Here is a 26,553-nt window from a genome sequence, read left to right on the forward strand (position 1 = left end):
CATGACCCCATTCTTACGAAACAAGGCATTTGCGCCGGGCATGCACCCCCGGGACTTCAAAGGTATAGAGGGCACGGGGATGCAAAGACTGTGTGAGATGTTTGACAACGGCTCCTTCGTCACGTTCGATGCGCTACAAAGCAGAGCTCCACTGCGCCCCTTTGATTATTTCCGGTATCTTCAGCTTAGGGATTTTGCCAGAGACCCCCGGATCAAGGCGGCCGCGCTGACACAATTGACGTTTTTCGAAAAGATGTGTAAGAAGGGACAATTCCCAAGCGGCCTAATTTCCTGTTTGTACTCCCAGTTGAGCACGCACACATTGGAATGGGGAGATCTCACATATGCGGATCAGTGGGAAGCAGACCTCAATGAGGTTTTGGAGGGTGTAGAATGGCAAGATATTTGGGAGGCCACTGCAAAATCTTCGGTGTGCGTATCCTTGCAGGAACAGTCCTATAAGACGTTGTTCAGGTGGTACACCACCCCAGTGAAACTGTGTCGAATGGGTGTAAATCCGACGGACCTGTGCTGGAGAGGTTGTGGCCTCAAGGGAACATATATACATATGTGGTGGGACTGTCCGGAGGCACAAACCTATTGGAAACGGATTGCTGCTTTGCAGCAACAAGTTTTTGACAGAGAGGTCAATTTGAACCCATGGGTGTATCTGTTGTCTAGGTCCCTGGATGGATGGATGGACAAAAGCAGAACAAACCCTCGTCCAAAAAATAAACCTGGCAGCTAGGAGAGCTCTGGCGCAGGTGTGGTTGCAGAGGGAGACGCCTACTATAGTGATGGTAAAACAAAAAATTAAAGATACTTTCCTGATGGATAAGCTGACGGCACAGGTCAAGGGGACACTGAAGAAATTTGATAGAATCTGGGACCCTTGGACAAATAGCACTGCGAACGTCTGAGATAGGGAGGGGGAGTCAGCTCTCCCGCACGCATATCTGGGGTCATCTCCGAAAGGCGGTGCATTATGTTAACTCAAAAAGGCCATGGGGAGAATCGATACGGACTCTAGCGAGGGTGAGGTCAGTATAGTACAATATTCGAGTCGCACTCTTCTTGGGCAATATTCCTCGGACCAACCCCCCCCCCCCCCTTATCCTATCCCTTTTTTCTAAGTCCTCGGATCTTCGGGGCACTTCCTCTATTCTTTCTTTTCCAATTCTTAAAATTTTTACTTTTAGGCCCGACCGCGCATGATGGAACTCACTAGGGAATGAGATAGGTTCATGGGGAAATGTTTTGCTCTTATACTATGCATAGCTGTATCATCCCTATTATTTTCTTTGTGCCTTTAGCGCGGTCCTCACTGGTCATTTGTTATCTGTTTACTGTTTTATATATTATTAAAACCCAGGCGGGATATCCGAGCTTCTATAGAGCTACGTATACTCTAAGGATCGGACACATACTGGCACTTCGCAGTCTATAGGCATGGGATTTGGATTAACTAGGCTGTTACCTCATCTTGCTAAAGTAATGTGTTATTACCACAATGTACTTGCCTGTTTGTTCAAACTAATAGATACTGTATGTGAACTGCTTGTGATGTCTTGTACTGGAAAAAATAAAGAATTAAAAAAAAAAAAAAAGGTAAAATCTCTTAAGAGTCGACTTGTATATGGCAAAAAAATAAAATAAAATGTGGTTTGAATTGATTTGTCTGTGAAAGGTTTTGTTTTGTCCACATGGAGTTTTATTTTGTACAAAGCAAAATGGCACAAATTGCGTCTATCAGTGTTTGGCAAATTAGGTACATAATATAAATAAAAATAATATCAACATATCAATCGGTGAATAAAATCAACATTTAGTGGCTGTATCCTACCCATAAATAATCTTTTTTTCATAAATCCCTTTTAATTTTCTTTGGTGCCACGAAAAGAACTGTGAATCATGAAACCGTTTGTCCATTTCCGCTTTAGTTTGTTTTATGATCCAATTCTAATTATTCTGAAACTGAAGTCTAGCAATGAGACAGAAAGGAGTATTCCTATGAACCCCTACAAACTTGTTCACCCAGTCGTGTCCTATTACATTGACAGCAACAATGTCACATAGCAGCTGTGTAATACAGAAACAAATAACAACACACCCATGCGCAGAGTGTGTAGAATCCATAGACTGATTGGTTCATATGTTCTGTCTATACGCTATATAAATCCATAGATAGAAACAAGGTGGCAGCAAAGGGGTTAAACTCTGTATGTGCTTGCACATACAGACTCCAGCCACCAGGACCACTTCAAATTACTGAAATGATCACGGTGATTGGAATAAGAAGCTAAACTTTTTTTTTTTTTTTTTTTGTCAATCTTTGTTTTATTGAAGCACTGTGAATTTGTTACAGAGAGGAAGAAAAGGAAGAATAATATATCAGCAAAGTATACACACATATGTAATAACAGTTAACATTGATATACATTCTCATGAGTGTCTGCTTCATTTTATATTTTAAAGGATGTCGCTATATCTGGTTAGTTAGGCATATATGATTGTGTTAAGGTAGTGCTAAACAAGGAAAATAACATGTGGGTAAATTCAACATAGATTATTGAACTGGGGCAGTATGCTGTATGACGTAGGATTAGGGTCTTAGTAGTTAACTGCTTACTGCCACGAAATATGACCCATTGTGTTAGTTCAGCTTGGTAAACCACTGCCACTTAAGCTTAATTTAACAATTTAACAATCTGGCCACCACGCTTTGAACATTACGGTTGAAGTGAAAACAATATTGCAGTTGTGGAAGCAGGCCAATGCAACTAAAGTGGCCGTGCAACATAAGAGTGGTTACCGGTTTGTGAGCTAGCGTCGCTTGAGAGGTGAACTGCTGTGGCCCCTTAAATTTTAAGTAGATATTGCATTTAACACATAGTAGTTGCTAGACATTGCACATTTTCTAGTAGTTGCAAGGTAAGGTTACATGCAGGCAGGGTAGGTAGTTTAGCTAGGTACATGCTTAGGTATGAGAGACATAGTGTCACCCCTCAGGCCCCCATAAACACACATAGATGCCGTTAAGAAAGCATGAGAGACACAGCTTCACCCCTTAGTCCCCCAAAGCTATACATTAATGCATTTAAATGTGCTGCAGCTCACAAGCATTGGACCCTTAGACAGTTCGTCATGGTTTCTTGCTGGAGTTGAATTTTGTCTCCGCGGGGAGCCGCCATCTTGGTGGTCTCGAGTCAGTTCTTGGAGGGGAAGTTCCACTGCCGACCGATGCCAGTGCAGCTCGTTCTAGGCAGTGGGAAAGCAGGCTTCCGACCTCCGTTCCTCTCTGCTGCTCTGTGGATTGTGCGCCGGCTTCAGCTTCTGAACTCACGAGGTCTAAGGAGCTTGCGTGCGGTGAGGGTGCTCGTGGGCTGCGGCTGCTTTGCGGATTGCTTGGTCCCCTGAGAGCCTGGGTCAGCCGTGGTGGGAGGCTTAGTGTTTGCTGCTTGTGGTCGCTTGGGAGCAGGCTGGGAGTGTGGTAAGGGGGATGTTCAGCTTCATGCTGGGGCACCCTGCTTGTTCCTTTTGGCCCGCTGTAATCGGGGCTCAGGTCTCCTACGCACATGGTGGTCGCCATTTTGTGTGCAGCGGTGTCATCCTTTGCATCCCGCTCAGGCCCTTGGGGTGAGGACCGGGATCACCCCCCCGGTCCAGAGGGGGGGGGAATCAGGACCGGGTCCGCAGATGGAGTCCCTGTTCGACGGGCTCCAGTGGGCAGGTTAGTGGTGTGGCGGCCGTCCACTCCTCTCACTGCCGGGTAGGGTCTCGCCTGTTGCCGCAGGGACCTCTCCCCTGAGGGACTAAAACCCATAGGGCAAGCCTCTCCTCAGCTCTGGTAGCCCTAGACGTCTGGGGTCGCAGTTGTGGGCTAGTCACGCAATCCAAAATCCCGATTTACAGGCGTAAAAGGTGGTCTGTAGGTTGTATTGAGCAGGAGCTGGTCTGTCTTGCGACCGCTCGGCTCGGCGGCCCGGCCCCGCCCTCAAGAAGCTAAACTTTAAACATTCTCCAAATCACCTATGCTTCCAGTTTTACTTCTGATACCTTAATAATTCTCATATTACCCAGGGACCCTGAGAGACGTATAGAAAAGTGAAAGCCATGGTTGTGATCATTTAGTAAATTAAAAAAAACGTATTTTTAGGTTCAAAAAAATAAGCTTTAATGGCAAAACTGGGAATTGCTGGTTCCCTTACAAACCATGCAGGTTGCTATGGCATTTATATGTTCCTCAAATAAACATGATTATAGGCGTGAATTTGCGTTCAAGATACACAAAGTGCAGCGGCATTAAAGGAACAGTAAATATGCTCCAGAAGGCACATTGGTTGTGAGTTCTAATAATTGGTTAAACGAATATAAATACACGGAAATTAGATTTCTAATCCATGGCATGTGTATCCAGGACTCGAGGAGAAAGGCACCTCTTCATGGGTTTAATTAAGGACTTTTTGGCAAGATGTGTTTTTTGATTAAGATCTACTTGTTGGTGATGCACGGTTTCAGCGTTTCTAGGTGTCCGTAATGCAGATTTAATGGGTAGACATGGGCATTCCTTACGACAACGTGACCCAAATGATCTTCACCAACCAACATGAGGCTTCCAATCCGGCTCCTGAAATCAGACCCTTCCCACCTGCGGCCCTAAAACAATATCCTTTTATAACAGAAGAATCACTGAGCTATAACCCCCTTAGATATAAGTTCTTAATCAGGAGGGAAGGACAATTCTTATGTTAATTATAAAAGATTCTTAACTAGGCACCTGTATGATTATCCCGTTCTTGTAGCCACTGCAAAAGCTTGGTATATTGCAAATTGTGTATAAATAAGTACATTTTGATATTCAGCATTTTGTAGCATTGCCTTAGAAGGTGTAAGAGAGGTCCCTTTGGAGGGCACTGCTTGGTGGGCCAGTGGTTACTAGTAATGGTTGAATGAATGAAACTGCCTTCATCATGCAAACGCTGCTGTTTTCGGCACAGTAATAAAGGCACGCATTGATTTGGAGCACAGCGTTTGTTAATGCACAATCCGTTGGGGTCACCAACTCAATCTGAACAGGCTTTGTCAGATCTTCAATCTCACCATAGGTCTTCTGTCCCTCAAGGAGCCATTCATGTCCTGACAAGACAAAAATAGTAAGAAGACAATATTCTTAACACTGAACAAATAAATGGTGCCAGCGTTGGGAGTATTACTGTAATATTAACAGAAAGCAGGGACTGGAAACATTCTATGGGGAGACACGGGTAACACAAGCTGGTCTTTAGTAATATTATATGTGTACTGAAGAAGTTGTTTCATTTTGGTATGGGGGAGAATCAAGGTCCATATCTTAATATAACATTAAAATAATACTAAACAATGCTGCTATGATGATTGAAGAAGAAAAACGGCACCTTCTGCAGAAAGAAACCAGAAACTCGGAGCCCCTTCTGTTAACTTTGACTCTGCTGGAAGCTTGAGGGTTAATAAATATTGAAGGGCTGCATTGGGCTTCACACTTATGGGTGCAAGATTAATTTTAGGAGCCGATTTGGGCAACTTTGGTAAGTTACATTTCTCTGGCAGCCTACTGTCCACGACATCTGGTCCTTCACTTGTCAGAATGTGCAGCTAGAGGGGAGTAAAAATAGGCAACAGTTACAACACAGCTCAGACATGCGCAGAGAACAATCCATGGGAATAATTACTAATATACAGAAAATAATCCTGCTTTAAAGAACAGGGGAATTCAGGAATTCCCTTCATAATTAGAGCAATTAGTTTACAGATTTGCACGGTTTGTGAGAGATATATATATATATCCATCACACATATACAGAAGAAAATATTGGATCACTCTCTGTTGAGTAAATCAACGTTTTGACTCTCCTGGTTCTTTATAAAAAAAAGTTTTAATTTTTTTTTTATCCAAAAAGTATATTTTCTTCTGTTTACATTGGCACTGGAACACGAACACACTCCCCTCTCTGCATTAAGAAAAAAAAAAAAAAATTCATACACAAAACAATCAGTACAAATCTGTAAATTCATTTATCTAATTAGAATTTCTCTCCCATCAACATTTTAGAAATCTGTGTGTTACGTCTTAAGAGATACATTTCAAAGTAGATTGTAGTTTGTATCACCTGACAATAAAATGCACAATTTTTTTTACAATATAAAGAAAACACAGGTTTTAAAAGAAAAGTTCCAATTTTGCATTCAAGTAAATAAAAAAAATGAATCTCTCAGAAGGAAAATAAAATGACAAATGTGTCGAACATCTGCACTTTATTCATTTAATCTGCATGCGAACACACTGTTTAAGACACCATTAAACAAAAAAATCAAATGTGAAGACAGGCATGGTACAATGTGATGCGTGGATGTAGGGCTAATCATAGAGGGGGCGGACGGTTTAATTCCCAGGCTGATGAGTTTGTTAAATTGACAGGTCCTTTAATACAACTAACCCCTGAATTCTTTACTGTCTGCTAGATTGATGTGAAGACGCCCACTTTGTAAATGAAATAAGACAACGTGTTCTTATTTTAAAGTTTACATAAAGAAAAACTAGGCATGATGCAACCAAATAAAACTGTGGAGAATACTTAAACAATTTAGAAAAGTATTGCTAAGGTTTTCAAACACAATAAAAGCAGTAGGTTATCTCAAACTATTTGAGAAGTAGGAGGCTGGAGATTGAAAGAGACACAAAATGGAATAGTTGCACTAAACAAGGTTTAATAATTGAATAACATCAGCATCTGCTATAAAGATAAAATGCAATGTGCCCTTTGGGACAACAGGAGATACCCGTGCATCATAGAGGTCAGTGAATCCCAATAAAACAGAACTGAGCCAGGAGACTGCATTTAGATGTAACAATATGGAGATCATGCAGTGATCTTGGTTAAAGTTGTTTTGGTGAGTGTATGGCACAAACAACCTGCAACAAGTCTAATGGGTTCCAGGATGTACGGCAGCCAACGGCCAATGTCCTAGGGGACAGCAAGAAGGAAATTACCAAAATGACAGTCTAGAGGTTATTCTTCTTGGCAGCCTTTAATTCAATGCATTGGGCTCACAAATAAACTAGAGTGGAGGAAAGCTTTGTAAATACAGGTCAGACTAGGCACTAGGACAGGCAGGAAGTAAATGGGAGTCTGGAACAGAGGGCGGGAGTGTTGATTAAGACATTTCCTTGGATACTTAGGTACTTAGGTGGGGATAGTACCACCCATGCTGTGATTACTAGAGCAGGTCTTGCTCTACAAATTGTAAGTACAATACTTTATTCTATTATCCTGGTTTACAGTACTTACTACACTATCAGAGTGCTTCTCTCTTTTATTTACATTTGCATCTGGAGGACCAATACCATCTTTACCATCCTGTATCCTTAGACGGGGATTATACCGTCCACGCTGAACAAAGCAGAGCTCTTATATAGCTCTACCCTATGTGAGTGGTTTTCCTACAGTTATCCAGCACAAATATTTGCACTGTAATATACTGTATTGCACTATTATTTTTTTCTCTGTTTTATCACTCCGAGGTATTTACCAACTCTCCCTCTCAGAGGTGTATGTACGTATTACCCTTGGGCGCAGTATACGCCATATTTTACATTGTGTCTGATAGCAGCATGTGCTGAGCATTCACCACACACTGAGCCACATTGTGTCTGATAGTTAGCAGCATGTACTGAGCATTCACCACACACTGAGCCACATTGTGTCTGATAGTTAGCAGCATGTGCTGAGCATTCAACTCACGAAGCAAGCACCAGTTATCCCCATGGAAGCCATCGCGGAGTGAACAAGATGGAAGAACACAACTTGCTCCTTGTGAGACTATCAGTGTTAGGATTATCTATTATTATTCCAATATCTTGAATTAAATAAATACTGCCAGGAGTTTAGTTCTAAACTACAAACTATTAAATGATACTTTTTATGCTTATTTCCCATAATGTCTTTTTGTGGTTTTTTTTTCAATTCTTTAACACACATAATAAATCATTTTGGTGGCAGAGTCACTTATACAGATTGTCTGCTAGTGTGACGCCAGGAACCCGAAGGTCCGAGAATGATCACAGTTTATGGAGGACAAAACAAACACTAACGCAGGTGGGAAACAAGCATTTTGTTGGTCATGGTTTTCAAACACTTAGTTCATAGAGTTGCAATACTAGTAAAATTCTAAAATCTGAAGGCCGGGAGTGGGCCAGTCGGCTTTATGGGAACCTACCATGTCTGTGTGATTGCAGCACAGGTTGGAGGCCATGATGTTAATGTGATTATTTTAATGTAAATTTATGACAGATTTATAGTAGACATGGCCTGATGGAAGGAATTCATTTAAAGAATTAAGACAAAAAGCCAATGACACTAAAACGTAATCCTTTTACATTGAGTGTTCCTTACTTTAAAGAGAGTGGCTTTTGATGTTACTATTGTGTCTGTAAGTTGTTTGGGCTATTAGCCCTTGTTTTGTGGTAACGGGTAAAGCTATGCTGCTCTACCACTTGTATAATGACTAGGACTCTGTAATGTCTGATCAGTAAATCATTCTCCACTCTGCACTGCACTGCAAAGAGATGGCAAAATAATGGGACGATCGGGAACACGTTACATAACTATTTAAAATAAAGCAAAGCGTGTTACATTAACATCCCACGGAGTAATACTCCAACTACACTGGGACTTCTTGCTTTAACCTCAAGCCACTTATCGTTACACACAAAAAACAATGGCAGCATGAGAGCAAGTTTTCCTATAAACCACACAGCGAACTATAGCAACTGGGCCAATCATGGATATGTTAGAAAAGCGAAAAGAGGAAGACAAGGAATATAAACTGTGGCAAACACAGCCAATGTAAACTGTTGTTACTGTATTTTATTGCAAGTGTGGATTCCTTTAAGAACCAAGAGTCTGCAATGTGGTTCTTGCGAACAATGGTATTCGTATGCTGGCGGCAGGAAAGCCGCCAGCCTCTCTGCAAATCGTTTCACGAACGGTGAATTTTGTCACTGTTCGTGAAACACACAAACTACCGAAGGGAGACCACAAACAGGAGGTCGTGTGGCCCTCATTAAGGATTGCAACTATGTTGCAATCGGTATTTAAGAGGATTCAGGGTGGCCGCCGTTCGACTACCGACCACGCGGCGGTCGGCCATTTTGGATCCTTTGTTCGTCCAGCGGTATTTGGTCGTCGAGCGCCTGGAACTAAAATCGGCTACTCGACGGCACGAATACCGCTGGACTTCCAAGCCGTTCGGGAGTCCCGGTCCTTCGGTAATGTGGTCCCCTAAGCTCAATCGGTAGTTTGAAGCGAACATAAATGTAATGTGTATTTCATGCGGCGTTCGGTTATTTGGGCTGGGATCTGAGCGGTACTTTCACGAAATGTGCGTTTAGACCCCAGCTATCTACCAAACGTCTATACGTTTAAATGTAACGAATATTACAAAAGTTATGGGTTTTAATGTAAATTGTCGGTTCTGCTGCACGGAGGGATAATCCACTTAACTTTACATTTTAGTGGGAGTATCCCTCTCGTCCAGCAGTGCCTGATGGGAGAAATGTGCAGAATGCCCCTGTTATGTCAGTATGGAAACCCCTTGCATGGGGACTTGCATAAATACTGGAACTGTGAATAAAGACCTCAGTTGACTCCCAGCCTATGTGTTGTCTAGTTCTTGGGAGGGAAGGATTCTATAACGCTACCAGGATTATTGTATGCTGTACTTGCCTACTTGGGTTATTGCCTGTTTTTCCTGTCTACCAGCGGAGACCTTGTGGATTATACTACCTCTCCGCTACATAAACAAACCACCCACATAACGCAGGGTAGACCATTTGACTCGCTCGCTGTAGCTTATTTTTTAACAGGTTCCTCAGCTCACGTGTCAATCAATAAACTGACAGCATTGCAGAGTTATTTACTGAAGTCCTGATCGGCAGGAAGTTTTACAAATCTGCAATTTTGGACTAAAAAAATGGATTAAGTCTGAAAGTGAGCGCTGTGAGGGTTGAGTTTCCAGCAAGGTTCACTTATTTCTCAGACACAGATACTCGGACAATGCAGCTCGCAGTCTGCCATTACAAGGGATGCGTTTTCTCTCTCTCCTATTCGAAAAGTAACCGCTAGGAGTGTGTGCGATAAAGCTGGAATGTACATAACCTCAATAGAGAAAAAACAAAACACCTTATTAAAACACAGTGGCCCAGTGATGTATCAGTAACAAGAGAACAATGATATTTGCTGAGCTCTCCAAGGAAATCTATATGTCTAATGAATAGAATGCATACAGCACTGCATACCAAATGCAAGATAGCATTAGAGGTGTAGGAAGAAACAGCTCTCTATGGTGTAGGCAAACTATAAATATAGGCTGAACACAGGAGTAGCAGGGATACAGAGAGCTCATAGAGCTTACTAGTCCACCTTGATAGGAGTGAAGCATACCATTTGTATCTGTATGTATTATCATAAGCACCTACTTGGCGATAATAAAGACCACTTTTATCTTGTTTTGTTACCGACGCATGCAAAATATTTTTTGTCTATGGATCCCTTAAGGGTTACCCCTACTGTGGAGCCTCTGAGTGAGCGTTATTGTTCACAATGTATTTAGTTGCCATACCTCAGTAACAGTCCTGCGCTCCAGGTCCAGCACTTTGATTTGATGATTATTGGTGTCTGCAACATACAACAAGTGGCCATCAACGCACAGACCACCAGGTTCATTGAATGCCACGTGCGTGAAGTCTACACCAGCGACATTAGCAGCCTCACCAGTGCCAGCTATGGTAACACAGTTCTTTGTTTTCGGATCTACAGCTTTGATCTGACGTAAATCGGAAAAATACAAGTTAGATGAAGCATAACACGGGACAGGGTGATACAAGAAAACCATAGCCCTGTCTGCAGGCCTTGTCACCAGTGAAAACAGACTTCCTTTTACAAAGTCTATCTACAATAATCTGCATCAAAATCTAAACTTGATTTTCTAACTGAATTAAACAGAACATGAATAATAAAGTACCACAAAAGAGCAAAGATAGTCTGTAGCTGAATGACACCCCCGGGCAAGGTTTGTGCCCTGTGTTTTAAATACAATATATATTTAATTTCTCCGTAGGTGGAAAATCCTTAAAGGGACCCTAAATCACCAAGTATTATAACTGCAGCTATAAGGTTATGGTGTAAGGAGGTCCCCTGTCTCACAGTGTATTATAACTGCAGCTATAAGATTATGGTGTAAGTAGGTCCCCTGTCTCCCCGCACACAGTGTATTATAACTGCAGCTATAAGGTTATGGTGTAAGGAGGTCCCCTGTCTCACAGTGTATTATAACTGCAGCTATAAGATTATGGTGTAAGTAGGTCCCCTGTCTCCCCGCACACAGTGTATTATAACTGCAGCTATAAGGTTATGGTGTAAGGTGGTCCCCTGTCTCCCCGCACACCGTGTATTATAACTGCAGCTATAAGATTATGGTGTAAGTAGGTCCCCTGTCTCCCCGCACACAGTGTATTATAACTGCAGCTATAAGGTTATGGTGTAAGGAGGTCCCCTGTCTCCCCGCACACAGTGTATTATAACTGCAGCTATAAGGTTATGGTGTAAGGAGGTCCCCTGTCTCCCCACACACAGTGTATTATAACTGCAGTTATAAGGTTATGGTGTAAGGATGTCCCCTGTCTCCCTGCACACATTGTATTACGGGGCATACGGTCAGCTTAGAATGTCCCTTTAAGGGGTGACATTACACAAGTGAACTATTTAACACATTCATTGATATGGTCAGACATACATGTGAGGTCAACATATAATTTTTTAAAACATGACAATCTACATTTGTAATCAAATACATTCCCCCCTTTAAAAGGTATATAATTTAAAATGGCAAGGAATAATATAATATATATATAGCCCTGAGGGAAGTTCCCACGTGGTACTGAAACGATGACTATATTAGATGCACTTGAATAAAGAAGGCTTATTGGAAATCCCTGAGTGCTGGTTTCATGCTGAACAATATTTACTGAGATGCCAAGCGCCGGGAAATATATTTTTATTAAAGTTGGAGTGAGAAGCCGAAGATATATCGACTGACATATAAATAGAAATATATATATATATATATATATAACCTTCTGAATCAAATATACTGAAATCAGAGGTACTTTCTTAAGGTTATTCTTAATAAGAAAGGGTTGTGAAAAAAGCTGAACTTAAAAAAAAAAAAGACCATATTTGTCTCTGTGCTCTCAGGCAGAGAAAGGGTTAAATCGCCGTTTTGTGAAATTCATTGCAGGATTGTGGCTGTGATTACAGCTCAGAGTGTTAAGGAAATGAGGGAATACTGTTAACTGCATCACGGCTACAGGTATCTAACAGAACCGGACCAAAAGGGTTAAAATGGAATACCATGTCATCAGATATTAAATATATGATGGGAATACAGCTGTATCGGCTGCAGGTTAGAAACTGCAGTTATATCCCTCCCTCCCAGCTCTACCAAGTCCCATAAAATAAAGGAAGCCATTAATTATAGCCCTAACAGAAAGCGTACAATTGTTTTATTTTGTTTCCCAAGTGACGTTAAATGGCCCTCGGTGAGGTAGCACTACTGTTAGCAAAATATTTTGTTTTGTTTTGAAAACAGATGAATGTGAACATTTCCATAGACACCAGAATAGGTCCGTTACGCCATCACATTGCTGAAGAGGGTAAACGGGCAGAATTTGCTCAGACATTTAACCCTCCAGTTCCCACAGCATGTTTCGAGTTTTTATAAGTGGGATAAACATATACTATGTTGCAGAGTCTGTGTTTTATTTAATTATCACTAAGTAGCCCAGGCCTGGTTACAATCTTTTGGCCCTTTAAAATTTACAGCTAGCTAGCCATTTAAAATAAATCGTAAAACAAGTCTCTTTACATACCAGGAGACTCCTCGGCCAATTTGGCTAGTTTGGGTCATCAAGCTAACACGATGTATATGTCATTTGGACTGCTGCACTAATTTGATTTAAAATTAATTGGCCGATTCATTTTTTTTTGCAGTGCATAAGAATACTACATACAAGCCTGAGGTACCCCAACGGCAATCCTCAGGCATAATATGCAGAATGGTATAATTTATAACAACCAAAGATGTAAATAGTACAACTCAAAATGGAAAGAAAAAGTGATATTGGATCTTCAGGTGAATAGGCTGCATGACCAGAAATGAAAGGAATTGAGTGTAGTGACAGTCAGACTGGTAATTTTACTTTACACGCGGCTGTAAAAAAGCGAAAGGGTGTGTACATACACCCTGAGCTTCCCTGAAAGGTGGCTGCACCGAGTGATCCAGAAAGCAGCAAATAAATAATTCCAATAAGAAGGAATTACTCTGCAATAAGGAGCCTGGAGAGCAGCCAAACCCAGGGAGATAATACCTGCCAAGGATTTAGGATCTTACTGCAATGCCTCTGATTTCATGGAGCTAATATAGGGGCATCTGGGAGATTTTCAACACAACATAAATATTTATTAGACAGAAGCCAATCCTCCACCATGGAAATCAACATCCGCACATACATTAAAAAATAATGTGCCCAGGAGCTAGAGTCAATAAAAAAGGGATTCAGATGACTGACACGGAGATGATATTGCAATATTTGTTAATATAAAACGCTTCACAAGAAAAAAATGAATTTAAATAAATAAATCGACCATATTTTATTAGGGTGAATATGGGTGGGTGTGGAGGAGTAAAGCGAATAATCGATCACTTCCCAAAATACCGAATATTAGATTTACCTGGTGACAGTTCACAATGGAACCAGAATACGATCAGGTAATAATTTGTAAGGTTTTTTTTTTTTTTTATCCAGCCAAAGTATCTATTAGATGTTTTCAAAATAAACCCAATATTTGAAAAATAACAATTGACAGAATTTTTTTTAAATTTTTTTAAAATTGTTTAGAAGATATACGACCACATGAGACATGCATGTATTGTCTTTGTGCAGGTTGCCTTGCTGGTATATGAAAAAACAACAACTTCCAATAGCTGCAGACTGACTGTCTGTAGCCATCGCAGGCTTGTCCCCCTCCTTCAGCCTGTGCCAGAGATGCTGGCCAATGCTTCGCAGCAAGCTGTAGCGCAGGTAATTGAGGGGGGATGGCTGCAGCGTGTTTTAGCTCAGGGGAGCTCGGAGGCCGAAGACCTCCATGGCGGTTCGTGTCTAAATGATTGGCAGGGAGGGGTTTCTGCCCCAGTGATAAAAGCGTTGATTGCTACAGATATATACACTTTGATAACCAGTTTTTTTTTAAAAAATACAACACAAACAAAATGGAAGACTTCAGACACAAAGCAAGTGTTTTAAGTGCCCCAAGTGTTCCTTTATATAAAGAAATTAACAAATTATATATATCTATGTATCTCTAATCTGGAGAATTAGAAGAAATCCCCCCCCCCCCCTTTTTGATGGCACAGTCCACACTTCTAGGATTTGTATCTTCTAAAATGGAATAACCTTGCTCTGCCTTTGGACAAAGTAAGATAAGGTTGAGAAGCAGGACTTACCTTGTGGTTATACGAATCTGCCACATATAAGAGATTAGTGTATGGGCTCCACGCTACTCCCAGTGGATGCTGGAGTTTAGCATTGATTCCAATTCCATCAATATCACCAAAAGCAAAAAGATTCTGAGGATTGCAAAACAGAGCACGGTCAGGGACACTGACTGTATACATTCTGTGTACTTACCTGGGACAATGCCTAACACGCCACTCACTGTCAAAGGCCCTTCCTAAAAACCATGAAGATAGAGTCGCGAGGATTGGAAATAATACAAACTATCTCACAGTAGGAGTGCTGGTACATGTATAAACCACAATTATTCAGTCCAAATCAATCAATGAGACATTTTGGCATCAGGAATTAACTGCTTTCCTTTTAGAATTAAGATCCCAATAAATGAGAACACCACACACTGTGTCATTGATGGACAAAGATAAAAAATGAAGTTCTGAAGTGCAGTCACTCGTGGGACACACGGACAGAGGTTATGGGTGTTTGACCGTACAAGCATTGTTGGAGTGATTTAAAGAATCATTTTAAGGATGCTGTAAGGGTGCAGATTGGGTTCTTGTATTACACCCTTAGGGGAAGCTTGCTATGGGCTACATTCAGGACTCCGAGCCAGCATTTCTGGAAGATGGGCTGTATGACAATGAGGAGTGAAAATGAATGGGGAGATCTTGGGCCAGTGTTGGATTCAAGGTAAGTTTTATAATATTTGTACAGGTTATTTGGGCTAGAAATGGGACATAACGCCACATATAGAATAAGACTATTAGAAAAAGAATAAAAAGGGATTTAAATAGTTGGAGCCAGCTAATCACGGGCAAAATGTTACAATTCCATTTTTAACTAAATGTCTCTCCTCTCCTCTTTAACCACAGGGTCTCTTACTAAATGCAAAATATTCAGGAACGGACAGGACATTAGAAAGGATGAGGATAGCAGAGTGGGAACCCATAGTAATGTTTTCCAAATAACCTGGTCAGAATGACACCACAAAACTGAGAAATTAGGACAAATCTGTTCTAAGCCGTCATGAGAGAGTGCTGTGTATTTTTAGCAAACTCATAAATTAACCAATATAAATATACTGTTTATTGCATTGTTTAAGGGTTATTTTCTGATTTAATATACTATACTTATGCTGAAATCCCCAATTATAGCTCGGCCATTAAAGTAATTGCACTGTCACTAATAAGAGCCGTGCAGGTAACGTGTTATTACAGGAGGGATGGGTGTCATTTTAAGGTCACTCCACACGCATTAAGCCGATATGAATAATAAGCAAATCATGAATCATTAGGAGTTTTTTACTTGTTTTGATAAACACGAGGATTTCACTCAACGATTAGCTGTGAGTTGTACTGTCTGTAAGCGGATACACATGTTCTTGCTCTGTAGCAGCAGGGCTGTCCAACACTGGCCCTCCAGCTGTGATCTTAGCTTTAATCTTTTTTTATACTGAAAGATTTGTTTTTTTAGATGATGTGTTCAGTATGAGAAGTGGAGGTTAATCTAGATGAACTAGAACAATATGCCTTGGATGCCTCTCAGAGTTGCTACTTACACATGGCCGGCACCCAAGGTAGCAGCCTAGTGAGCCGCCAATACATGATGACTTGTAACTGCAGCTAGCCCCGGAGACCAATTAGAAATGAACAAAGGCTTTCTTACTTGTAGCTGAATGTGTGATGATTTATTTTCCATTTGTGAACTGCACAATGTAAATAAAGACAGGTAATACTATCCAGCCAGATGTTCAGAGTGGACATAACATACGGTTTACATGGTGTAATTTCATGTTTTAAATGAACACGCTAAGTCATATAAACACATGTGACGAGGATTACCATTGGATCACGCTCTCCACCCACAACGTGTTTCACTGCCCCATCCTGTAGGCTGACACTCCGGATTGAGCTGCTCTCACTATCTGCAACAAACAGACAGTTCCACGACTCGGAGCCCATGGTCAGGCCAGAGGGCTGAGCAAAAGCAGCCTTGTGCGGATAGGAATTGTTTCGGTTTTCCTCATTACCATTCCCAGCGAAGCGAATGCATGATCCTTTGGGAAGAGGGCTGTGGGGTAGAGAGAGTTTTGTAATTGCAGGCTGGTTTCCTAAACAAATAACTCTTGCTACAGTCATGCTAATCATGTAAATACAAGCAGATATGTCACCAAAATATTTCTCCTGCGCATGTAGAAGCACAGAACGCAGGTTTCCCGAAGCAACGCACCGCCATAAATCTGATGGAGGCAGGTTGAGACAAGGTCATGGAGCTAAGAATCATAACTACTAAAGCTTTAAGGTTAGGAGGCAATATGACAGCCTGGATCTTTGAACTCTAAGGAGATCGGAATGAGTCAATTTACCATGTAACATTCACACAGGGCCCCAGAAATAACCTGCAATGGGTGTACTGAGCCCTGAGTTACCAAAATGTTGTGGAACCTGTCACTTCTAGAGATGGGAGATCACCCTTTACAGCAGAGATTCTTGACCTTTCTTAGCAGGCATTCAGGTTACATACATGCCATTTCCTTAGTGACCTATTCGTCAATTTTTATGAAACATTTAACAAGATGCTATGGCTGAAAATAGAGCAAAAATTAGTTGTCTTGCAGTTGATATTCATGAATAATTGCACAATTACCAGCAGTGCAGGCTTCTACTTTCAAGTGCAATCACAGATTTTACTTTGAAAACATACTTTATTTAAACTATTTGATTAAAGGCAGTTTCCTTATATTAGAAGTTATAATCTGCATACACATGGAGCTCTACACTGAGCAGCTGGCTCAACTAAGGATTACTACCACAGCGGCCCCTAGAGGCCTCTTTACAAACTGAAATCAAACCACACAGCAATCAGTTGCCAATCACTCCTGCACCTGTAATTTTCCTGCGCCCTGAATTAGTAAGATGTGCCACCCACATCTGCTACCTCCAAGATAATTATTTCTCTATTTAGAAAACCTTCCCCAGTATTGTATATGTAGCAGAGTAGTAGTATTATCCACGGTATCTCCGCTGGTAGACAGGATGAAGCAGGTATAAAACAGGCAAAATGCAGGTAGCGTAGTTACAATCCCTTCCTCCCAAGAACTAGACGACACCTAGCTTGGAGGTCAACTGAGGTTTTTAATTACAGTCACAGTATTTATGTGGTTACAGATGTACGGGGTTTCCCAAGTCTCAATGCAGGGTTTGTCCAGTAGGGGACTACACGGGGGACTGGGTTTTACACATACAATACCCATCATACATTGCTGTACCAAGGAGATAACTATCCCAGAATGCATTGCTAATGGGAGTATCCCTTGGTACAGAGGAACACAGTTTTCATATTAAAATCTATAACATAATATTTATGCCATACAGCTGTTTAACCATTTATTACATAGCTGGGACCTGGGCGCATAGTTAAGTAAACTTGCGCCCAGATCCCAGCACAAATAACCGAACGCCGTTCAGTTTCCCTTATCAGGACCACTTTGTTTAACCGATTGCCTGAATGGAGGGAATGAAAGTCCCGAAAACTGTAAACTCCCGAACGGCTCCAGCGGGGCTTGTGTTGTCGAGTAGCCAATTTTAGTTCCAGGCACTCGACGACAAAACCCCGCTGGCTTTCCACGAACAAAGATGCCCGCCGCCTCGTGTTCGGTACACGAATGGCGGCCACCCGCAACAAACCACAATTAACTTGGATACAATGTTGCAAAGTACTTAATTGGAGACAAACGACCGGCTATGGGTGGTCTCCCATTCGGTACTTTGCTTATCCCACGAACAGTGCGGTGATTCACTGTTCGTGGGTACTCAGGCTTAACATTAGCGGTATTCATGTGCTGTAACACAGGAATGCCGCATACATTGCAAAATGCAAAGCATAGCAGGAAAATTATACAATTCGTTTTAAAACTACAGTTTGGATCTCTGAGTGCCTGGATTTGCCACAGTATACAGAGGAGTTCAATGTCCCATTGCAGGGTTATTCCAAGTGCCATGACAATTTCCATTATTTGGAGTGGTCGTAGTGCAGAACTTTGCTGCCAAGGAGTAACTCTACCCTCAGCAGTAGCATGGCAGTCCCAGGCTAATGTCATTTCTGTAAATACAAGGTGTCCGTCGTCAGAACGCACACGTCCATTGTAAGGACAATAAAGAACTTATTAGAGAAATAAAATAAAACACAAATATCATGTAATGGAAACAATGGCTGTAGCTTTTATTTAAAGGGTTCGAGAGGCATATACATGTATATTGACATATACATATATAAATTCTCTTTTATTATAATAAAATGCAAACACATGGAAAACACTCAGAGCCAGATTGTTGTTATTGCGCCTTCACTGACCCCAATAATTGGAGGCGACCTTATCCTTGGCATTAAAGCTTACGACAGATAATGGGGTGGGTGGGATCCTTGTCCTGGTAAGCGGAAAGAAGAGGTTTAGCCCACCAAAAAAAGCTGCTATATCTATCTCTACAGTGATGCACGCACCTGAAAAATGCTAGCCAATCACATTAACAGATTTTTGCCGTTACAAATCTGATAAAACTCGCCCTATAATTGTCTCTACCTAAACTACCCACATAACCAGCAATGGACAGTTACAGCGTTGGTTAACGCCAGCGCTTTGCAAGCATGATTCCCACAGATTACCAATGCAGCTTCTCCGCTCAGTCCTCCCTCAGACCGGCCATTGAAAGTTACTACAGAGGGTCTGGCTGCAGGGATAGCTTAGCCTCAGTGTGGGATCGACGTTACGTTTAGCCATGCCAGCAAGCGTTACTACACCCAAAACAGTCATTTATTAAAACACTGTTTTTAGTTGGTTTAACCTTTAACCATCCAAATCTGCCCAAATGAGAGGACAGCAATGACAGACTGAGAAGGCTGGCCGCATTATCCTGTGCTCACAGCCATTATTTTATATCCAAACAGGCATAAGGAACAAATCTAATTTCTCATTAACTCGTCACTGGCAGAGGTGGCTGGGATCTGGAACCCCAAGTCTATCTCATACCACACAAAAAACAGTTTGACAAGAACCAGAAGGACACTGCACCTTAAGATTCCATGCTCTATACCTACTAAAGTATCACAGAATAATGAAAGCTGTGATAGTGCTTAGTGTCCCTTTAATAATGTTCCAATTGAAATGCCATACTTATAATAGCATATTACGATGCTTGGGTAAAACCACCTACCTCCCCTTTGGAAGCTTTCCTTCCTCCAACAGGAGAGCCCAGACTTGGTGTGTTCCAGCCATAGCGATCCACAGAACGGATTGCTGGATTCCATCTGAAATAATGAAGACAAAATAAATAAATTGGAAAATACATGAAGAGCAAGTTTTGCTGTCATTTCTTTGTTTACCAATATAAAAAAAAAAAAAACAAAAAAAAACACTTAGTTGAAACCTTGTCTCTCATTGGCTAAATGATGTGGAAATCTATATAATTTGCATATGAAAGAGATACAATGTTACGGATGGTTCTTATAAATTAAAGCGGACATATAAAATTATTGAGGACTGTGTGACAGAGCTCCCTGTACCCCTGGCTGGGTACCTCCGCCAAGGACTGCTTCCGCTGGAACAGGGGACAAAACTCAGCACTCTTGCCCTGAGTCCCCGTGGTTTGACTGGAGTCCTGGAACCGAATGGCAACCCCTAGGCACTGGACGACACTCCCTGCTGGAGCTGAATGGGGAATTCGCTCTAGACACCTCCAGGCACTGGACGACACTCAGTGCTGGGAACTCTTTCCCAGTTGAATCCTCCACACTGGAACAGTGAGTATAGAAGAATAGTCCTTTCCCCTTCCAGTAACCAGATGACACATAGTTCTGGAGTACAAGCTGGAATACCTTTATTGGTAGCCACAACTGGCCTTCTATGCAGGTCCCCATGCAAGGGGCACTCCCCCCTGGACCCGAGAGTAGACTACAGTAGAAGCAAATACACAATTACATTGGTTCTAAGATCCAGGACACTCCCATACATCATACGATAATCCCTCCTCTGTGCCTGGGAGATAATCGAGTTAAGTACTGTATTAAACTCAATTAGCTCCAGGTACAAAACACACACATTTCCCAAACACCCCAAAAGTACCTTAAATCCCCCACAAAAGTTACAACCCCTGATAGCCGCGATCTGGATAACCAACATATCCAAAAATCACCCAGATAGGTTCAGGAATTTCCTGGAAGTCATAATTTGACCGACCGCACGCATAGTCGCATGTCCAAAACAGTTCCGGAGAATCAGGGCTTGTGGTCGGTCTAGTTCGGTAGTTTAAAAACCGAACAAACTACCGAACATAGTCAATGTTCTTATCCTGGAGCTTGTTCCCCCTGTTCGTAGGGACGTTTCCACTGAACAGCGCCTTTCTAAGTGTTGTAGAACCGAACCCAGGCGATCACAGAAGTCGAGCGGTGTTCGGGAGTTTCAGTGTCCGAAAATAGTTCCATGAACTCGACAACCAAACACCACTGCCTGGTTCATGCAAACAAGATGACCGTCACTAGTTTATTATGACCAAGTTGCCTGCTTATATACACAACCCCCAGCAGGGGGTCTCCACACAATACAATGCAAGCCCCTCCCAAAGATCTCTGTGCCTGGGAGATAATGGAGTTAATTATCTCCCAGGAACAGAGAAGCAAACATAAAACATCAACATACCCCAAATCATCATAAAAATATACAGTAACCCCACATATTTTACATCACCAAATAGCCTTGATCTGAGCGCCCAATGTGTACAAATTGTGCTCAGATCTATGCAGTATAGGGGAAACACTACGTGTCAAAGTTCTGACCGGCTGCACTCGTGGTTCTATGCCCAAAATAATTCCAGGGTGTTTTTCCCGGTCAGCCCCGAATTACGGGGTGCTCCACCCGGCTCTCAGGTAGAGTATGTTCCCCTTAGTCTCAGACACCTTCCCTCCATAAAGTGCTCTCCTGGTGGGTTTCAAAGTGGTTCAAAACACCAGGCCAAGTTGTTCGGAAACCGCACAGTCACATCATGCCGAAAACAGTTCCATAACATTCGCGGGGTGACCGGAGACCCACAAAGCTCTCATGCCGAAATTATTTCTATAGCGGTCGCGGCTAAGTACTGCTTAGGACCATTCGTGGGTTTTTTCATGCGAACAACCACCAGGGAGCTATCGTTCGGTTCAGTTCAATAGAAGGGAAAATGCCGAACCAGGGGCACCGAGGCAAAGTTGCTTGGGGAGGCCGGGCAGGTTAACTCTCAAACAGGGTATTTGAATACTGCCCATAGTCCTTGGGCGGGAGGCTAGCTAGCAGGCTCCTTCAGGAGCTCGTGCCATAGGCATGTTTGCCACATTAGGCTATGACAATGTATAGCCATGAAGCATATCTGCATGACAGGTGCACTGTAAGGTCATTAATTGCTGTACAATTTACACAAACGTTAAGAATAACATGATTAGTGCCATGTTCTCTTTAGGAATAACCAGCTCTGGAAAATTATCAGCAAGTTTATGACCGGTAGAAAAAGTTTAGACAAGAAGAGGGACGCTTACTAATTCACCCAATGTTAATTATATGGAAACTGTTATATTCTTTTGTCTACTAAATAGTTACACATTACAGCTGAGGCTATTCTCTGCCACAAATGTGTTTTAGCTGGTACAAGCTAATCTAAAGCCTTTTAATCCCAGCCAGAACAATTCGATTGGCTGGAATTTGCCCGGGGAGTCCTATTCATTCAATAAGGTAAATCCCAGACAGATCAATTTGTCCAGTTGTGGATTAAAAGTTCTTTGAAACACATTTACTCCAACACACATTGATGAATTTATCCACCCCAAATGTCTGAGTGCTTGGACCTGCTGTGTATAGCAGCACATATTTAGAGTGTAAGCTCTCCAATAGGGAGAACTAGAGGGCCAATTAGAAGATTTTAGTCGCTGGCTGCTTTAACGCACGCTGTGGGCTTCTATCCAAAACAGGCTGATATTTTCCGAGAATGAAAGAATTGCAAATTGTTGGCCAAAATATTTCCATATGAAGAATCCGGAAGTGCATAACTGGGGTAAATCAATAATCTGAATAAAATGAACCACGGCCAGATATTAACGGAATACTAACGTGCCTCTATTAATGACAATCAATAGAACAATTAGATAAAATAAATACAAAATACTAAGTCAAGGCAACGTGTACAATACAAACCCAATATTGGCCTGGACAAAGTTTACAATGCGAAACGCGTAGACGTTGTGGGTATTACCCTAAGGGCAGAGTCCTGAGGTTTGAGAAGTGTTTACAACTGCCGTAACCAAAGAATTCCAATATACACCTTGATGGAATCCATGACTTATTCCGTTATAAAATATATATATTATCGTTCTGACATGTGCTCAGCGTTGCATACCTGAAGCCCCAAATGTGACATCCCAGGGGGAGCTGATTGGCTGCTCTGTTCCTTGTGCCCCTCCATCCTTGTCGGTTCCTTGAGTTCCGACACCAGCCACTGTGCTGACCATTCGAGTGTCAAGATCTATCTAGAAAACAAGATGAGAACAATTACAAGCAGACAGAAATACATCATTAAAATAAATACTTAATGGTATGTTTACTTTTTGTAAGCGCTCCACTATATTTATATGTGCCTTAAAACCCTATAAAGCATTGTTTCACATTCTATCTTAGATTGTGGGGAGGGTTTAAGAGCTGCTTTTATCCATTAACCTTTTTAAAGCACTAATTAACAGACACACCTCCTCGCTTAGAGGATCACTGTGTTTCTTCTAAAAATAATCCATGCAGCAATTCATTAATAGAGCATAGTCCTCATTAAAAGGAACGCTGCACAGGTATTCAGCAACCACTGATTCTAATTGGGGAATACTGCACAGGTATTCAGCAACCACTGATTCTAATTGGGGAATCCTCACAGGTATTCAGCAACCACTGATTCTAATTGGGGAATCCTCACAGGTATTCAGCAACCACTGATTCTAATGGGGGAATACTGCACAGGTATTCAGCTACCATTGTTTCTAATGGGGGAATACTGCACAGGTATTCAGCTACCATTGTTTCTAATGAGGGAATACTGCACAGGTATTCAGCTACCATTGTTTCTAATGAGGAAATACTGCACAGGTGTTCAGCTACCATTGTTTCTAATGGAGGAATACTGCACAGGTATTCAGCTACCATTGTTTCTAATGGGGGAATACTGCACAGGTATTCAGCTACCATTGTTTCTAATTAGGGAATACTGCACAGGTATTCAGCTACCATTGTTTCTAATGGGGGAATTCTGCACAGGTATTGTGGCGAAACCAGCTTCGCCACTGTGAACTGGAGAGGCCTGGCTGCTAGCCTCCTGCCCTGCGACTACGGCCCATGGACATATTGCTCTATAAACACTATATTTGGGCATGTAATAATTTATATTGCTGCTACTGGCCCTTTAAAATCAGCGATGGACATATTGGGACTTTTGGGACTAATGTCCCTTTAAGACTTTGTAACATATCACAGTAATACTGTCTTAAATATTATGTAGGTATTTATGTGTTCAGTTAAACTGGGGATATGTAGAAATGGGTGTTTTATGTGTTAAATGTATCAGTATGTAAGTTTATGTCTTTTACTGTCTTTTTGCAACCATGTGGTTAATGGAGTCTGACTCTAGTCCTAGATAATTGAATTACTTCTCCAATTATCTCCAGGGCAGAAGGGAGGAAGCCGGGATGCATTGTGGGGGATGTTTTACTTCTGTTTGAGCCAGATTGTGCCATGCTGCAAGCCCAGGCCCAAAAGATACTTTTAGTAACTTTTAAACCCCTGGTCGGATTCATGCCATTTTTTAATATGTTGTTCCCCTGAATGGATTGATTGTGGATATGTATTTTTATGTGAATGTGATGTATGGTTTTAAAGTTATGGAAGTTGTGTAAAAGTATATTTTAAACTGTATGCATAATGGGATTATGTGTCACACTAAGGGGAGGGGATGTGTGGGAGGTAACATCTATGTCATTGGTTATTTTATGCCTCCCCCTGGGTGTGGCCTGTATGTGTGAGTTGGAAATAAAAGTCAGACTGGGTGTCCCAGTCTAGAGTTCTTGCTTAACCCTCAAAGCGATGTGTCGTCTCGGTCTTTGGGGGAATGGGATTATATGCTGACTGCCAAGAGTGTAAGCCGATGTCTGCTTTTCTTGTTCAGCTGTTCCAGTGTTCGTGTGGTTCCAGTCGGGAGAATGGTGTTTGCAGTAGCTGCCTGTGCATCTGGAAAGGGGATTATCGCCTAAACTGGGTTTTATCCTCTTGTAAGTGAAACGGTCCGTTACAGGTATTCAGCTACCATTGTTTCTAATGGGGGAATACTGCACAGGTATTCAGCTACCATTGTTTCGAATTAGGGAATACTGCACAGGTATTCAGCTACCATTGTTTCTAATGAGGGAATTCTGCACAGGTATTCAGCTACCATTGTTTCTAATTAGGGAATACTGCACAGGTATTCAGCTACCATTGTTTCTAATGGGGGAATACTGCACAGGTATTCAGCTACCATTGTTTCTAATTAGGGAATTCTGCACAGGTATTCAGCTACCATTGTTTCTAATTAGGGAATACAGCACAGGTATTCAGCTACCATTGTTTCTAATGGGGGAATACTGCACAGGTATTCAGCTACCATTGTTTCTAATGGGGGAATACTGCACAGGTATTCAGCTACCATTGTTTCTAATTAGGGAATTCTGCACAGGTATTCAGCTACCATTGTTTCTAATTAGGGAATACTGCATAGGTATTCAGCTACCATTGTTTCTAATTAGGGAATACTGCACAGGTATTCAGCTACCATTGTTTCTAATGGGGGAATTCTGCACAGGTATTCAGCTACCATTGTTTCTAATGAGGGAATACTGCACAGGTGTTCAGCTACCATTGTTTCTAATGGGGGAATACTGCACAGGTATTCAGCTACCATTGTTTCTAATTAGGGAATACTGCACAGGTATTCAGCTACCATTGTTTCTAATGGGGGAATACTGCACAGGTATTCAGCTACCATTGTTTCTAATGAGGGAATACTGCACAGGTGTTCAGCTACCATTGTTTCTAATTAGGGAATTCTGCACAGGTATTCAGCTACCATTGTTTCTAATGGGGGAATACTGCACAGGTATTCAGCTACCATTGTTTCTAATTAGGGAATTCTGCACAGGTATTCAGCTACCATTGTTTCTAATGGGGGAATACTGCACAGGTATTCAGCTACCATTGTTTCTAATGAGGGAATACTGCACAGGTGTTCAGCTACCATTGTTTCTAATTAGGGAATTCTGCACAGGTATTCAGCTACCATTGTTTCTAATGGGGGAATACTGCACAGGTATTCAGCTACCATTGTTTCTAATGAGGGAATACTGCACAGGTATTCAGCTACCATTGTCTCTAATGGGGGAATACTGCACAGGTATTCAGCTACCATTGTTTCTAATGAGGAAATACTGCACAGGTGTTCAGCTACCATTGTTTCTAATGGGGGAATACTGCACAGGTATTCAGCTACCATTGTTTCTAATTAGGGAATACTGCACAGGTATTCAGCTACCATTGTTTCTAATGGGGGAATACTGCACAGGTATTCAGCTACCATTGTTTCTAATGAGGGAATACTGCACAGGTATTCAGCTACCATTGTTTCTAATGAGGGAATACTGCACAGGTGTTCAGCTACCATTGTTTCTAATTAGGGAATTCTGCACAGGTATTCAGCTACCATTGTCTCTAATGGGGGAATACTGCACAGGTATTCAGCAACCACTGATTCTAATGGGGGAATACTGCACAGGTATTCAGCTACCATTGTTTCTAATGGGGGAATACTGCACAGGTATTCAGCTACCATTGTTTCTAATGAGGGAATACTGCACAGGTA

The 26,553-nt window shown here is 41.7% G+C and overlaps 1 protein-coding gene across 1 annotated transcript in view; it reads right to left on the minus strand.

Moving 5' to 3' along the window:
• Positions 1 to 4,149: 4,149 nt before the first annotated feature.
• The window catches only part of NHLRC2 (NHL repeat containing 2), a 49,070-nt gene continuing 26,666 nt past the window's right edge, over positions 4,150 to 26,553 (minus strand). Inside the window, exons 5-11 of the mRNA XM_063433850.1 lie at positions 23,023 to 23,152; positions 19,819 to 19,912; positions 16,450 to 16,678; positions 14,599 to 14,721; positions 10,657 to 10,860; positions 5,415 to 5,631; positions 4,150 to 5,136 (exon numbers count right to left, since the gene is read on the minus strand). Of these exons, the coding sequence (XP_063289920.1) occupies positions 4,880 to 5,136; positions 5,415 to 5,631; positions 10,657 to 10,860; positions 14,599 to 14,721; positions 16,450 to 16,678; positions 19,819 to 19,912; positions 23,023 to 23,152 (1,254 nt within the window). The 3' untranslated portion in view covers positions 4,150 to 4,879. The remainder of the gene's footprint in view (positions 5,137 to 5,414; positions 5,632 to 10,656; positions 10,861 to 14,598; positions 14,722 to 16,449; positions 16,679 to 19,818; positions 19,913 to 23,022; positions 23,153 to 26,553) is intronic.

The sequence above is a fragment of the Pelobates fuscus genome, chromosome 10, assembly GCF_036172605.1.
Source record: "Pelobates fuscus isolate aPelFus1 chromosome 10, aPelFus1.pri, whole genome shotgun sequence".
In the NCBI taxonomy this organism is placed as follows: Eukaryota; Metazoa; Chordata; class Amphibia; order Anura; family Pelobatidae; genus Pelobates; species Pelobates fuscus.